We start from the raw sequence: 17403 nt of genomic DNA, 5'->3' as shown, positions 1-17403 counted from the left end.
AAAGGCAGATGAATCCAGCAGTGAAGAATAGATCCAGTGTTAGCTGCTCCTCTGATGCTTGGAAACCAGAAGTGATCCCCGGTCAACACACGGCGGAGACGTGCAGCGCATCCCCGAGAGTCTCCAGCGGACACTGATGAATGGTAATTGGATGGAAGGCCCTCACAGAAGCCCGACTTCAATGCACATTCGGCATCAGAAACGCATAATTAGGACACAACACATGAATCCTGACTCATGTACTGAGCTGCTTTATGACACTGAGACGCAGTAATTGGTCAAAGGGAATCTGGCTCCTTCAACTCAGTCAATGCTGACCCGGAACCAGTTATGAAGACAAAAACAGGGAGGTAATTGCCAACGGTGCGGCTGGTCGATACTGACCAGAGATCAGCCCACGGGGGCTCATTATATCCCGGACCTGAAGACAGGGGGCTTCATCATTAATTACCAGAAGAATCCCGCTATTCTCATTTTATGATAAAACAAGCCGGGGAGGATAATCTCACAGGCCCGCGGGCCAACATCCGCGGCGTTGACCGGGCGGATCAATAGAATGGGCGTACGAATCATCAGCATAATGAAGCTGCTAAAACCGGACGCGGTCACACGACCTTTCACGCGCAACATTCAACAGTGGGTCAGCAGGAAGTCCATTAAGGCGCCGCGGTTCATCCGCTTTAAAGGCTAGAATGAGGTCCGGGGAGAGAGCGGCCGTGTGGGGACGCTGAATAGCGCAGGTCTCCAAAATCTCAGAACACACTCAAGTCAAATTATGGTGTAAAAGGTCCTGCGCACGGAGAAGATGCCTGAAAAGCACAGTCTGCGTAATGAGGCCATCTCTTACCATCTATGGAGCCGGAGTGGGTTTGCAACTTCCTGGTGTGAAGCAGTGACGGCTATGAAAGAATCTGAACCTGCAGTTGTTTGGTTTAGATGAGGAAAAATGTGACTGACCACATTTATGGTTCACCCCTGGTTACGTGTAATTCTATGCTGATGTCCCCACTGCATTCCAAAGGCCCCTTGGTTTCTATATTTGAGCTAGTGCTTTTCCCAAAACTGCAGCGTCTCCTTGCTGCAGGATGGCTTCTCAGCACTCTCAGATGGCAGGAGTGCAGACTCACCCTATAAAGGACACCTCTAAGCATCAGTCTCCAGTCGGCCTTCGCTGTTGTAAACCAGTGTTGCTTCTATGAACTCTGACTCCTTCGAAGTAAAATTTCCCTTGATCTCAAGTTCACCGATCGCTGGTCATTTTTTGAGGAATAACAAGCAGAAATACCTAACAGATGTATTTATTGATTTATTTTTTTTTTCCAAGTAGGGTAACCCAACACAAGCTTTTGTGTCCTGGAAAAGTAATTCCACAAAGTGAGTCAACCTGAAGTCATACTTCCAACAGCGATGTGGAGGAATGTGAACGAGGTGCTCAAACAAAAAACGAAAACACGTCTGAAGCAATAAGACATGTACTTAAGAAGAGCATTCCTTGGCCAAGACGCTCATGTACTCCCATATTATTATTCATCCATCCTCATCCGCTTATTCGTTGCCAGGTTGCAGGGGCAGTAGCTTCAAAAGGTTGAGCCAAACGCCCCTCACCAGCTCAGACTGGGGGATCCCAAAATCCTCCATTAGATTCTATATTCTGTTGCTCAGTAAACAGGAAGAACAGGTGGCAACTTTGTGAAATTAACGTAATTTTCTGGACTATAGCGCGAACCTGAATTGTAGCCGCACCAATTAAATTTAAGAAGGAAAATAGATCTTGTTCATACATAAGCAGCACCGGTCTAGAAGTCGCGGGTGCAGCGGTGCTGTCTGTGCCGTAGAAAGATCAGTGGTGCACCCGGCTTAAAAGAGTTTTTTTTGACTCAAACAAACTGGGAAATGTTATGAACTTGAGTCATGGACTCCTCACATGTTTTATTCACATAAAGTGCTCAAAATGTGCCGTTTTCACCCACATGTCTGAAGTTCCAACACCACTGCCGCTCTCAACTGCTGCTTCTCGATTCCAGACCTCCAGGAGACTGGCTCTGTTGTCGGAGCTGTGGACACGCGAGCGAAAATAGCGCATTTTGAGCACTTTAAGGATAAATAAAAAGCCTCCGATTTCATCTGATTTCAGCCTGTAAAAATCCATATATTAGCCGCGCTGTTGCATAAGCCGCAGCGTTCAGACCACCAGAAAAAGGTAGTGGCTTATAGTCCGGAAATATCGGTATATTTAATGACATGACACTTTTCATCAGGAATCTATTCTGCTTGTTTGTGATCTGTTAACTGGCGAATTGGCGAATGCATAATTATGTGCAACTGCTTGAGGTTGCGCAAAGCACTTTGGGAGCTGAGTCAGCAGAAAAAGCGTATAAAAGTACGTGCTACCAAACTGCTATCTGTAAATACAAATCGCCATGTTAGTGTGCGGGCTGTTCTTTAAATTGCTTTGGATTTCGTGGACTAGGTAATAAAAACACAACCTCGTGAAAATTGGCAGGTTAGATCTTAGACTGAATAAAAACTGAAATTTGCAAAGGAGGCTTGTTTTATTGTTGGGTATTGAGCTGTCATTACTGCCTCGGGCAGGTGTCGCAACACCACTCATTTTCACCAAAATTATCTGCTATTGTAGCTGCCCTGTGGACACAAGGTAATGTTTATTATATGAAATAGAAATAAACATGTCGCACATCTGATGTAGTCTTAATAGGCACGTGTTTTTCATGGTCTGTTTGCATGGCACTGTGTGTGGGGAAGTATTTGAATAACTGAGAGAAAGCAGGGAAAGTAGACGGGAGCAGTGGGAGAGAAGAGGATAAGGGTCAATTGGAGAACGAGGGAGGTGAAGAGGAGAGTGCAGGCAAGGTGGAACTGGTAAAGACGAGGCCTAGAGAGGACTAGCAGCGAGTAGCTTCTCAACCAACAGAATCTCTCACCAGCTTAGTTAATAAACACAAGTTGAACATTCCAATGATGGTGTTTGACATTCGCCTCACCGATGTCCCAGTTGTAGGAATTGGCTTCCATCTCCATTTTGCCGATAATGTACCAGATGCAGGCCATCCAGTGGGCCAGCAGCGCGAACATGGACATCAGCAGCGTCAGTACCACCGTGCTGTGCTGAGAGTAGCGGTCCATCTTCTGGAGAAGCCGCAGCAGACGAAGGAGTCTGACTGTTTTCAGCAAGTGGACTACAGACACCTGGGAAAAAGACAAGCGGCATGAGACGGAATGGTTTCTCGGAAGCATGTGGTGAATTTGTCGGCTTCAGTTTTTCGGTTAGAGAAAGGAAAACACTTTGTTAGTTTGGAGGAAACAGATGTTACTGGTGACAGGTTTCCGGAGAGTTATGCACACACTAGCAATGATTGTGAACCTGTGACATCCAGAATACTTTACTTGTCTCTCAACCCAACTGCCCCTCAGGTTAGCAGCTGCAGATCCCTTTGCTCTGTATATCTACTATACTGAGAAACAAACAGTGTCAAAAGGGTCCAAAATGTCACAGGCTGAAAAAGTCCCAACAGGCCAATAAGATTTTTGGTCGATTCTTTTTTTTTCCTCCTCAACTAAATCACACAAAAAAGTCCCTTGTTTTAGCTTACTTACACGGACCTACTAAATAGCGATAACACTGAAAAACTCTTTTTAAGCAAACAAACAACAGAAAGGCAAAGGGCTTAATATAAAATAAATACATTTTATTCCCTTTTCACTGAACAATGAATAGATCAAACCCATCATGTAAACTTTTACTTGTTAAACATATACAAACATTGGTTAGCTCCAGTTAGCATAGCCTTTGTTCATTAGCTTTGTTAGCTTCTTGGTAAAATTCACACATTGCGAACTGCAATTCAGTTGTGATTTTTCTTGACGGAGAAGTATTGCCAAATGACACCACTGTGGCTGGCTGGAGCGAATGTATGCAGCAGGTCATATGACATTTGAAAAAGTAATAATATTTCCCATCATGTAAAAATAAATAGAAATGGCATCTCACTGAAATAAATAAATGATTTTTAAAAATCTGCTCAGATTTGTCGTTCGATCGGCTGATCATGATGATATCATAAATGGCCATATTGGCGCCGATATATCGGCCAGTCGTTCGATCGCTGAAGCCCTGTTAATAATGCTACTGCAGCTGTTAAAATTCCACTAACCATGGTCATCAACAGGGCAAAGCAGCATGAACTGAATCTGAAATCAGCTTTTCACGTTTGAGGCTTCTCTGTGGCCAGCTTCTCAACACAACTGCATATTTTCCCCATCAATATTTAGGAATTTTCCAGATCCATTCTTGACATCAAGTCACATTAAGGGTGAGTCTGCTGCTAAAGTTAGTGGAACATCAACATCGCAGACCAGAGAAGGATATTAAAAGTAAAAAATGTTTTGGATGCCGCCAGCTCTGTGTCCTTCAGATCAGCTTGGCCATAGATGAATGCTACCTGTCACCGAACATGATTTGTGGTGTCTTACTTTTAAAGGACTCAACCATATACATGTAATTTCTTACAGCTATAAATAGACCAAAACACGGCTAGGCACCTGCCAGCCATTATGTGGGATGGTTTGGATGGACGTGCGGCGGTAGGCGAGGATCCTGGTCAGTGGCCAGTATCTTGCGATGAAAACCAACCACAGGCATTAACTAAAAACTTCGACAACTGAAGGTAGCACTGCCATAATCCCCTGGAATTCCTCTCCCTGTTGCCCTAAATTGGTGTGTGTGAACTGCGCTAAATGAATCGCACATGTTCTACTTTCACTTGAACCCTCAGCTCCGTGGATGTGACGGGAATATAATCCACGGTTCACCTGCTCCTCAGACTGAAATCCATTTTCCCCAGAGACTTTTCTTCCGATATAACAATTTCCCTCCCATAACCCACAATGTCACGGTCAAAAAAAGCCAGGCACTAACTCGGCGATGTTATTCAGCGTGATACAGCACAAAGCAAACAGAGGAGCAGATGTAATTCTTCAGTGATGAATGACGCACGCGTTTTTTTTTGTGCTCGGCACGCAGACGTGAATACAAACTGTTGTTGAAAAGTATGAAAATGTATTAGCAGCATGTGTTATTAGCTGAATAAGGGAAGACAGAATGGATTGTGTGAATGAGGTCGGTGTGTTGGGAAGAGGAATGATGCAGACTCTTTATCCGAACGGTTTCTGCTTGTGTCCCGGGTTTATTTTATGGTGCGTTTGCAGGGAGAAACACAGGGCCAGTGCTTCAGCAGGCATAATGAAGCCTCCTACTGAGCCCCTGGGAGAAACTCCATCTTTTCCCAACCATCTATCACAGCCCTATGGAGACGTCCCACATTGCTATCTCCTCCACAAGCAGTAAGCAATATATAAGTACACAAAAAAGTGAATACACATCTCCAGCCGCTCTCTGTTCCTGCTTTTACCAACATCATCCATGTCACAGATTTCCATTTTCCCTGCTCATCAGGTGTGAAATTTACATTTAGCTATGTGATTGCCTGCCTTCCCCTTCAGTATTTGCACACAAAAGGCAATACATATTACAGAAATGCTCATTATTTCTTCCCCTGCAGCCACACCTTTATCCCAAGAAGCTAATCACGACAGTACCGTCTGCAGTTTACCATGTTGTTGGTGCTGGAGCGAATGAAAACCCTTTTAGTCCGCCGTATTCCATGAGATCACAAATAATGGTGGGATAAATGGCAGCCCAGTAGGTCCTTGTTTATGGACGTACAGTGGGTAGAAAAGGGATCTTATATGAGTAAGAGTTGTAAGAAAGTTGAAGTGGATTTCGGGAATTGCAGGTTCCAAAAAGTCCAGAATTGGTTCTAGAATTGAAAGAGAGTCAGTGGTGATAAATGAGTTGTTGAGGGACCATTTTTCATTTTGCCAGTCCCAGGTGCGCCGCATTCACATTATACAATATGAATGTGGTGAATGTGGTAATAACCAAAATATCCACGATGACGGAGCATAAATAAGATTCACTTTGGGATCTGGATTGAAGAACAAAATGTTTTATTAAGTATAATGCAGCAAAGAGTTCGCTCAGCAGTGGATCACCTTCACCTTCACCTTCACCTTTACTCGTGTACAGAGTCAACTTAGATTTAATAACTGGCCGATAACAATTTTTTTGTCCCAACAGGCCAATAAGATTTTTGGTCAATTGTTTTTTTCTTTTTTCTCCACAACTAAGTCCCTTGTTTTAGCTTAATTACACAAACCTACTAAATATCAATAACACTGAAAAACACTGTACAGAAAACACTACAACTTTTAAAGCAAAGAAATAAACATATCAGCGCCGATATATCGGCCAGTCGGTGAATAATGACACGGTCAGCATTAATCGCAATAAATTAAATATCTTATTATTTCTATTATGGAGTCCCACCTTTGATAAAACACACAAGTGAAGCCACAACTGAAGAAGGTAGCAGAGAAAGTCCATCACTCAGTGGTGAAGCCCAAAAATAAAGGCACAGCAGGAATGAAAACAGCTCAATAAGGAAGCAGTATGGAACCCTCAGGCAATTGTGGTGCAAGATGGCTCGGGTCCTCCAGAGGATGTGCCAGTCTAAATGCGCCGTCCTCAGAGAGGACGTCACAAGAACATTCTGCAATTACTCCACAATCACAGTCTCCGAGGTGGCAAAATGAAAATGGTGGCCAAGTTGGCCCTACAGTGCGTGGAAAGCCTGTCCTGCTGGGACCGGATGGTATTTCTCTCTCCTTGCCTATAGCAACATGTCATTGTGGCCATTCACTCATGTGACAAGCAAAAAAAAAAACAAAAGGTACATTTGCTTTCCACCTTCCTTGTCGCACAGATATATTGTGTTTTTTGCCCATCCATTCCTCACAACTGATTCCTTTATCTTCTGACTAACTTATGAAGATGAAGAGAATATTTTGCAATGTGTTTTCAAACATACAGTCTGAAGAGAGAAGAGGTTCTGTTCGACTCAGAAGGTCCAGAGTGTGTCATTGTGGACCATGTTTACACAGCAACGCTGTCAGAGGAAATGACTGGATGCACTAAACCTCACGCCCAGTGAACTTGGCCTGCATGTCGACTGTGCCACTCATTGCCTCGGGCAGAGAACTGCGATGTTGTTGTGGTAAATATGTCTGGTGGAGTGGCAGTGTACTTCTAAGGAGGAGATCACTGTGGCGCTGACGCCGTTTCCCGAGGGACAAGAACTAGCACCACCACTGAAAGTTACCTCTCTGGACCCCCGTTTACACATGCACAGACACGCAACTAGTATTAAATAAATATAAAAAAACAAGACACAATAACGCACGCAGGTTAGTCCCACCATCTTTGTGGGGTCCGCTCATTGGCATGATGCTCCCAGCCGCTCATCCAAAACTTAACCATCCAAAATAAATAAAATAAAGTTAACCAGGACTCTGAACCAAACTTAAACCCAATTACAACGACCTTGTTGTTTTGAAGACATCCCAAAAGTTTAAAGGCTTACATTTGTGGGGTCTGGCCAAATGGTCCCCACAAAGGCATAAGGTCCTCACATGGAGGTGTTTTCTCCAAAAATGCTCCCCACAAGTCCAGATAAAACAGGTACATCCGCACACGTAAACATAAATAAAAGACACAAATTTCCACACAGTTAAACACAAACATCAGTATGAAAAATAGGGAGAGACGGATTAAGGGGCAGAAATTGTAAGAACTGTTCTTTACTCAGGTCCTTTTCAATCTCCGTATCATGAAAGCAGAGATATTGACTGAGATGCATGCGATGCATCAACTAAGAAGCCGGGTGATATAGTGGTTTTCCAAATGTCATATAACTTGTCACATGATTGCAATGTATTTATTCATTCATGCTGTGTCTTATTGCTGTGGACGTTTTCAAAAATTGTAAAACAAAAAAACAAAAAATCCACCAACATTTTGAGTTGGATTCTTCTTTTCAGGCACAATGGACATACAAGAATTATATTATTATTATATTTTTGCATTTATTCCATCTGTATTTTGACATCCCAGCATGCAATGTGGGACAGATGGAATGAACTCTGAACCCTCTGTTTGTATCATGACTTTTTTTTTTTTTTTTTTTTTTGAGCCGCCATGAACTATTTGAAATAGATTCGGGTTAAGAACAAATGAAACTTAAAAGAAGTATACAAGATTTAGAGCCAGGCAGCGACGTAGCCAGGAGAAAATTAGACCGACAGTAAGACAAAGGATCTTGCTCCAATGTATTGACAGATCCAGAATGTGACCTATTTTTTGCACAGTCGTCACAATTGCCCCTGCTTCTCCGAACCACTCGACCTGGCTTGATTTTCCGCAAGTGCGTTCATCACAGAATTTACTCCTCAAGTGGTCGCCTGAAGTCGTCGGGTCGAGTCAGATGAGCAACGGCTTCATCAGAAACCCACATGTAGGTCTCCATCAGGGTTCGGCACTTGAACTCTTCAACCAGCAGCTCAACTCCGACCTGATAACCAACGTCTCATATACACGCTTCATTGCAGGAAGTTCATTTAATCCACCTCCACCTGCTCATCCACTGGTGACCAATATGTCAAGACCGACGCTGACTTATGGATTTGTGGATCAACGGCCTCACTTTCCAGCTCAGGTCTATTTCTCCGGCAAGGTCGCGCAAATATTTCACATTTGTCGCTCTGATTCACAAATCAATCCGGCAATGAGATTATCTGACAGCGGATCTGTGACACCTTCTCAGAAAAATGGATAGAAAAGCGACTCGGTGGTACAGAGCCCCAGAGGGGACATTAGATTGGGGGAAAGAAACGTTCCCTCCAGATAGTTTCTCATGCATGAAAGCCGCTTGCACATCTGCTGATCGGGAAGTAAAACAAGCAGAGTTGCTCATTCCCTCGAGAAAGGTTTCTCAAGATGTCTCAAGGGAACTTTCCAGCGTGATGGAGGGGCCAGTTTAAGGGAGAAGAGGGACACAACCAATGAGGTTTACGGATGCAGTGAATGAGGACATGAAGTCTGTCTAAGTTTTCTTCATGGATGAACTGATCTTCAGATTGTGAGGTGTCGCCGCAACATTCAAATCATTTTTAAACAGTTTTCAGAGCAAAATAAACACATTATTTTGACGTTTTCGAAGAGTGAAGAAGTTCTGTTAAATTCACAAATCGGCAAATGATGAAGACAAGAAAAAGAGGAACTAAAAGAAATTGATTTTGTTTCTGCTACTGCAGACTTCACTGGTCGTGTCAAAGAGCTAAAGGTCACTCACCACGCTGACTTTGAAGGCATACAGAAGGTCAAAGGGCAATGCAGCGACCAGGTCGATGATGAACCACGTGGTCAGATAGTGAAAGCAGATTTGCCGAGCGTCAAAAATGACCTGCCCGGACTTGCTGACGTAGCTGGTGCGGAAATTGAAAACAATGTCTGAAAAGGCAAGACACCGGATTAACATCAGCAAAAAAAAAGTTCTTCTTCTGAGTGAAGTCACTGACCGATAATGAAGAGAATCTCCACGGCGATGTCACTGACGGTGGTGCTGCGGGTGAGATCATCATCATCGCCGATGAAGCACACGTTGTACGGCACAGTCACGGCAACGTAGAAGGTGGCTAACAAAATGAGCCAATCCCAGCCAGCCTTGAAGGTGCTGTAGTGGAGCAGGATGAATTTGGACTTCTTGGCTGCCGCTACCTTGTACTCCGGCAGAGCTGGCGGGTCACCAAACACGTTCTGATGCAGCAGACGGAGAGGTGGTGGTGATACACAGCGTCACAACATCACTTACAAATTGTATTTCGGGAAACTGAGGCTGTACAACGGTAATTTAATGTGGATCAAATGAGAGTGGAATTAAAGTTTATTGAGAAAACCTTCATTAGGTCAAGGACAAAAACATAGTGGGGCCGAATGGAAAGGCCTCATAAAACACGCAATTTGTGAACACGATAACGACTTTCAATTTTTCAGAGCCATAAAACTAATATCCGGGTTTTTAAGATGGTGGGAAGCATCATACTAAAAACAAGGAACTGCTTCTTTGTTGTCCTGAGCTAACTTTGCAGGCACTTTCATGGTTGGCCAAGCAAATCTGGTCAACACAAAAAAAGTTATAGATTAAAAATAAAAATAAAAATAAAAATAAAGCCTTTTGATCTCGGCCATATCCGATGAAGAAATATGGGTTCATATGAAAATTCGGTAACACTTCAGACTGGGGAACACATATGAAGTAATTACTTGCTTATTTATAGTTAGAACTCTGTAATTATGGTGTGGTTTGGAGTGAACTTTGTTTTCTAGTCTGTCTCAACAAGACACTTATCATTACTTTATCATGATAAATTACTAGCTAACACATATACACATATAAATACACAGTTTATTCAAGTTGCGTCATCTAAAGTGTGGCCGAAAAGCTCAAATTGTGAATATAAATAATCAATAAACGCTTTTAAAAAGTGAAGAAAATAAACAAAAACGTTTCAAATAATGTGGCCCTTGTGAAGTCAGAGCTGAACTCCAAACTGCCTGAGTTTGTATAGATATTGAAAAATACCCTTCGATAAAGTGGCTGTATATCTTCTCTTTACTTTCTTTTGTTTGTTTGTCCCGGCAACGATCTGCCCCTGAATGGAAAGCGACAGCCAGAACACCATCAATCTAACAATCGGCGTCATCTGTCTGTGTAGATGAGAACTGCTACTCCAGCAAGCGGTGGACCTTATCGCTCCACCAAAGGGCCACCTTGCACCAACACAATAATCAATCATGAATTAGCGTTTATCACCTCCTCTTTGTCTTACGACTGTGGATGTTGCAGATACCTTGTTGAGCTTGATCTTGCTCTTCTCTCGGCTGTGGAGGTGTCCAGAGATGTGGTAGAGCACTGTGCTGCGCCCCTTGTGAGCTGAGCTAAAGGGGCCGCCCGTCTTCACCCTGCCACGCCGTCGCTCTGGGAACAAGCACATCACACACACACACATGATTTTTTTGTCCTCCAAACAGATGCCACTGTACATGGAATTGATTTGGAACTGAAACACTAAAAGTGAGTCATCCAGTTTTTTACTTTGTCATCTTCCAGTTTTTGGCATCTACTCAAAAGGCAGAACAGAAAACACATTGTTAATGGGACCAGATGGGACACAGCCAAATGAAGGAATTCTCATTTGAGGAATTTGACTTTGGATTTGTTCCCTCTGTGGAGCAACAGCATAAACTGATAACACAATGAGTTGTGCCGAAGGCATTGGGCACTAGTTTTGGTGCCCAGTGCTCACTAGTGCTGGACGGGCGGCAATGACGCCCACTTATTTCAACTCTGTCCAGCTCCTGAGAGCAGGTTGCTGCGGACAATCTTCCTCGTAGTCCACCAAACTACACATGGTAATGTATGTCCAGAACTGAACCAGCAGCCCCTGGTGTCCTTCACATGTCTATTCTCTGGAGGGCCTCGGGGATGACTCTGTTGGGGGTCCACTTCTCATTTTGCGAGGCCTAAAGCCAACAACATTTCTTGCACCACTTGACAACAGCGGTCTCAAACTCAATTGACTCTCCTGTGGTCCACACTCATTGCCACAGTCCTGAGCAGGGTCCAGATGGTTCTGACTGCACCAGAGAGCCAATCTGTTTACATCCCACCTGTGGGCAGAGTCGACTTGCAGTCAGAGTGGTAGAGAAGGGGGAGAGGACGCACCCCTGTGGTGCCCCAGTGCCGATGCTCTTACAGCTCATTCTCCCTTATCTTCCCCTTCTGGTTTCTGTCTGTCAGGAAGCTGGTGAGTCACTGACAGGTGGGGACCAGGATGGAGAGCTGGGTCACCAAAACATGTCCATTCTTTCATACACAGACAGTTGCTTCTGACAGCCACACAACAGAACCAATCTGGACTTGAATAAATCTCCCTCATTTTTAATTTCCTGTAATTCAAGCTGCCTTGTTTGGAACGAATAATAAAAATCAGCACAGAGCAAATCAAATATATTCAAGATTACTCAGTGAGAGCCAAATAATTTAGAAAAATCAGCAGGTATTCTGTTTTGTTTGTCAAATTATTAATTGAATCTGTCATCAGAACATATGGTTTAACAAAAAACAAGGTAGAAAAAAGTGAAAAAATGAACTCTCTTTCAATACAATCAAGAACATTCTAAAACTTCCCTTTTAACTCATGAAAATACACAAAACAACTGCAACAGAAATTCAACATTTCTGAGAGGACTCTAAAGAGAAGACCTTCTTATTCAAAGTATTTATAATCTGTTTAGCAACAACACGCCTTGTCAAGTATTTCCTCATAATTTCTTTAAAAAAATAAAATAGGTAACAAACAAAACACAATTAAAGGGGCATTTATCTGAAAGAAATCATTTAGATGAAACAGTGAAACAGTTGGAAATAACTATATAGATCACAGTGCATAGAAAGTTTCTGTATCTTCGATTTAGATTCAGCTCAGCCCAACACATCCAAATTAAACTGAATGGTTTTTCCCTCTCAGTCTTTCAATGCAAATATCTTTAACCGCTTAATGGGGCACAAAATGTTGCATCACATTATGGAAGGTACTTGCACAGACTAATAGATAACAATGTGAATAATAGCTTCCCAAGCTGTGCCTCTATTGCCATCACTCTTTCTCTCCAACTTCGAGTCCCTGCTGTTATGTCTTCAACAAATTGATGAGTAGCATTTTCCCATACCTGAGAGTTAATGCCGAAAAGTGGACGGAAAGTGTCTGTTTTCCTCCTCAAATACATGTTTTGTAGCTTCTGTTTCAGCCACGTGTCTCCACTTGGGGACAAAACTATTTAAGATGGTAGATTGCCGGTGAAGGGGCCCGATGAGTCGCTGCAGATAAAGCATGAAAGGCAATAACAAATCCACAGAACAGGAGCGATAACTGCTTTTGGGCGTTTCCTTGGACAGAATGTTTCCCACTGACCATAGTGGTGAACAGACAGGCCTCATCAATAACGCAGCGCTGCCTTGGGGGACGCGACACGGCACGAGCGCAGGGACAGAGGCGGGCGTATTTTTAGATGTAATGAATTTCTCTTTGCTTTTATAATCATTCCTGTGAGAACAGAATGGTATAGGTGGGAAAGAAGGCGGGGAAAGGTGTGCGGAGGGGAAGTGGGCGAGGTATGTGGGTCAGACAGTGGGTGTGAATGGATAAACACGGTATAAGTAGCTACACATGATGAGAATAATGAGAAACCGAAGTGCTAGAGGTTAACCAGCGCTGGAAATTCATGAATACAATGAGGAGAGAGCAGCGTTAGAGCAGGAAAGAGAGTGGAGTGTCGTCCTGATATGTTTGGAAGTAAAAGAGAGGCTAAAGTGCATCATCTGATCATTGAAAAGACATGTGAGTCCTGATAGGCTGCATGTCAACATTCTAGGGGTGGAATTTGACCAAAAAAATGGTATTAATTTGAGGTTGGAACTAATGAAAAAAAAAGATTTATTGCATTTTAATATTTGATACCAGAATGATCAAATAATAAATGGAATCTATCCACGCAAGTTTAAACATCGGGGTGGAAGTCCTCTGGTGATGAACACTTTGCTGGATAAAGTGCACAGTGCAATTTTTATTGTTATATTTTTAAACTTAAATTTTCGCTCATCATTCCATCTTATTTTATTCTGTTTTGGTTATGACATCATACTACACAGTGTGGTGCATCTGGAAATTGTCCCCTGAAAAACGCAATTTCGTCCAGTCTCCGCATCTTTCCAGCAAATCTCACCGTTCACTTTCATCTCCATTTGCCCGCCCCTGATGCGTCTGCATATTCACTCCCACCTTGTTGAGATGGAGTCATGAGCGACGCCCACATTTGCCGACAAATATTGCAGCTAAGGGTCATTTACATGTATAATAAGCAGAACTAAAAAGTGGAACTCACTGGAGTGGGCAGTGCCGTCACTTGAACACGATGTGGGGAGGACCTAAACAAAAAGGGCTGACCGCGAGATCCACCTCTCTCAACGCTATTTCTGACACTCTACGTCCCGATCCAGCGTATCCTGCTATATCACTGGTTACTTTTGATTTGCTGCCTCAATGAGCGGCTGAGCAACTCCACTCGCAGACATTCCCCACCTTTACCGCTCAGACTCGGCTCATCCAAACGTCCGTCAGTCTCCGCCCTTGTGAGGAGCTCTGTAACAAAACAACAAGCGCTCACTACACGCCATCAGCCCGGAAACTACTCACAGAACATCATAATAAAAAAAGATGTGCTTATTTTGTCTTATTTGTATTTAAGTATGTTAAGTTTTTTTTTTTAAGTATGAACATTTATTTATTTATTTTATGTGTGTGTGTTCTTTGCACTTGAAATAATAAAGGAAAAAGAAGACTCTCTTTCAAATAAAACATATTTGGTTGAAATCTAGAGCTGCTTTTGACTATAAACTACTTTTCCGCCATTGTGGTTCCAAGACCAGAAACGGTTGCAAACTTGATCACAATATTTTTTTTAAATCTGTTGCAATATTAGGCATTTTTAGGCGCAAATTCTGGAGGGACTGGTTCATCCGTGATTCATCTGTTATTTGGATGAATTATTTTTAATTATATTGAATCAATACATACTGTATTTGAGTGCAGACGAAGTCAAATATGATTATTCCATACATAAACATTCTCAAATCTCAACGTATTCTATTTACAAACTGTACTGGGTATAGATGATCAAAAACAAAGCTACAAACTAAAAGAACTGAGAGACCTGTAACACACAGCATTATGACTGCACACAATATTCATCTAACACACGACATTGGATGTTGCTAGGGGGAACGCAGGAGGCCAAAATAATTTATCCTGATCTATATAATGGACATGTATGCCATTAAGACATGTCTTTGGTGTGGAGATCAGTGTGCAGGTCTTTCCCCACAGGAGAAGTTTGAGGCCACGTTTTGACGAATGGTGTCTGTAGTGGTCACGTGGAGGCCTATTGACTGTTGTGCATGAAGGTCACAGGAATGAATTGTGAGAAGGGGCCACAAATGGTGAAGCAGGAGTGCGAGGGGCCAATGATGGAGGAGATGCTGGTGCTAGTACCCAGTTCAGTGCAAGGGGGGTGGTGAGGTTTGCGAGGCCCTTCTCATGGGTTGACAGGTTTGCACCATGGGATTCATGACAGTTGATCTTCATGACGATTACGTGACGTTGACATGTGAAACACCAAGATTACACTTTAATTAAAGATGCACACGTCGTGACACCACACTAAAGGAACATAACTGAATCATGTGGATGTGTAAATGTGATTTTTACGCCTTCGATTTACTAGTGACCTGTTCTATCTCTTTCTTAATTAAAAAACGTGGCGATATTACCACCTACTGCGTCGGCATTGAGATATATAGTATAATGATGGAAACGTAGGACAATAATTCAGAGCAATTTATGCAGGGAATTTTCTACATTCCACTGACATATTCCAAAACAGATCAGTCCAGGGACGATGAACAGCAGTACTGTAACAGCTTCTTTTGCTTTTACGCCACAACTTAGCCTGAATAAAATATTATATATATATATATATATATATATATATATATATATATATATATATATATGCTTGCTTAAAGCCCTTTAAGGGGATGTTTTCTAACTGTGTGAAGCACCTGTTAAACATCCCAAAAGCAACAGAGACAATGGAATTTCATAATGGAAATTCATTTTCATTTTATTTTATTGAATTCAATAAAGGCATGGTGTAATTCAGCTTTTATTAATGTCTTAAGCAAGTGTTGGGTTACAGAGATGCTCAGGTCAAAGTGCACTAACTAGCAGTCTTCTGTCTTCCGCAAAACCCATGAAGATATAACCATAATATGGAAATGAGCGACGACCAAACATTGTGCCGTAGATTTGCATTTCACTGGTAGGTTTTTTAAAATACATTTTAAAGAAATTAGGATACTAAAATTACTGTGTTGCAATGTAAAAAAGTCAAAGTACTTAATTCAATGCTGTTTTTAAAGTTCGTGTCACACAAGTATACGCTGTATAGGACCTTAAAAATGTGGCTGGAAGAGGCTCCCTAAGAAGAGAAAATGTAAATTATTTACCAAGCGCCATCTGAGTAATCGAATTATAGAGCAATTTCATGTCAGCAGTGGACAGGTAATTGTGTATATGGCTGCAGTAGGAAGGAGACAACACATCAGTGACAGCCAAAACTGCATTTGTCATCCTCATTCCAAAACAGGTTTTGTAAATCGCTGCGCTGGACTGTCACAGACGTGAGCAATAAAACAACGTCCTTTTCAGAGGTAGTGTGTTCAAAATATCGATACATATTGTTGCAGGCATCTTTACAATACATGTATCGATACAGAGGCACCCATTCATACATGACTGTTTTCTCAAAAATGTTTGTAAAGCAATGTGAAATATTGGGATACGTATTGTCTAGAAGGCCATACATCAGGATATGCATGTGTAGTATTGCAATACATATCGTATCAAGACCACTGTATCGTGATATACACTGTATTGTGAGGTTGTTGGAAATACACAGCCCTAGTGCAGATCGCTAGCCTCTATCTGAACGTGCAGTGTCGGACTGAACAAGATGCGTCTCCAACATGTTTTATTTTGGTTTTTGTAACTTCCTTTTTGTGTTCTGTTTACTGGCACACAGCTGGAGTCAATCTTCTAATCAGAATTGTCAGCTCATGAGCACCTGGACTCCAGCAACGTGTGTCAGATCGACTCGTCTTGTCCCTCGTGGCTCTCCTCGTTTGTTCTCACTTTTCACTCATTGGGTTCTTTGTTTTCATACCGTTTGATTATCCCTGCTGCCTGAGTTAGTGTTTTCTTCCTTCCTCGATTTCTGCGTGTTTCCTGTTTTGTTCTGTGATTTTTGTTATTGTGTTTTCTGTTTCCAGATACAGCGGTTCCTCGGTTTTTGAATGTCCCGGACTTTGAACAAATCGGAGTTCGAACAAAAATTTCGAGATTTCTTTGCTTCGGATTTTGAACGAAAATCCAGAACTCGAATGCTAGCGAAAAAAGCCGGAAAAAAACATAACGTGCGCGGACCGATCAGCTGACCCACGATATGCTTTGTTATTGTGTATAACGCAGCCTCTGTATGCAGACGTGTCCCGTTAGCTACATTTACTGACTGTTTTTTTCTTCATATTGAGGTGTAAAACCTTTCCTGTCTCCGCACTGGAACGTGGTAGAGTGTCACAGGGGAGGTGCTCGCTCTCCACACCTCCGAGGCTGGAGCGCGCACTCCAGGGTTTGATGTCCTGTTGTGGGCTGGAGCTGGGACAGGGATGAGGCGAGTCTGGGACAGAGCGTGACTTGGTTTATGACTTTGTCACAGCCAAACTGCACAGAAGCGCACATTCAGAGCTGGAC

At 42.6% G+C, this 17403-nt stretch overlaps 1 protein-coding gene across 1 annotated transcript in view; it reads right to left on the bottom strand.

Annotated features, from left to right (window-relative positions):
* kcnh8 (potassium voltage-gated channel, subfamily H (eag-related), member 8) overlaps positions 1-17403 on the bottom strand; it is an 89956-nt gene that overhangs the window by 23041 nt on the left and 49512 nt on the right. The window contains exons 4-7 of the mRNA XM_053862440.1: positions 10825-10952; positions 9493-9730; positions 9267-9424; positions 3003-3207 (exon numbers count right to left, since the gene is read on the bottom strand). Coding sequence (XP_053718415.1) covers positions 3003-3207; positions 9267-9424; positions 9493-9730; positions 10825-10952 — 729 coding nt within the window. The remainder of the gene's footprint in view (positions 1-3002; positions 3208-9266; positions 9425-9492; positions 9731-10824; positions 10953-17403) is intronic.

This window comes from Synchiropus splendidus, chromosome 4, assembly GCF_027744825.2.
Source record: "Synchiropus splendidus isolate RoL2022-P1 chromosome 4, RoL_Sspl_1.0, whole genome shotgun sequence".
Lineage (NCBI taxonomy): Eukaryota > Metazoa > Chordata > Actinopteri > Syngnathiformes > Callionymidae > Synchiropus > Synchiropus splendidus.
Note: the sequence above shows the minus strand (reverse complement) of the source record. Positions and strands in the feature narration are given on the sequence as shown.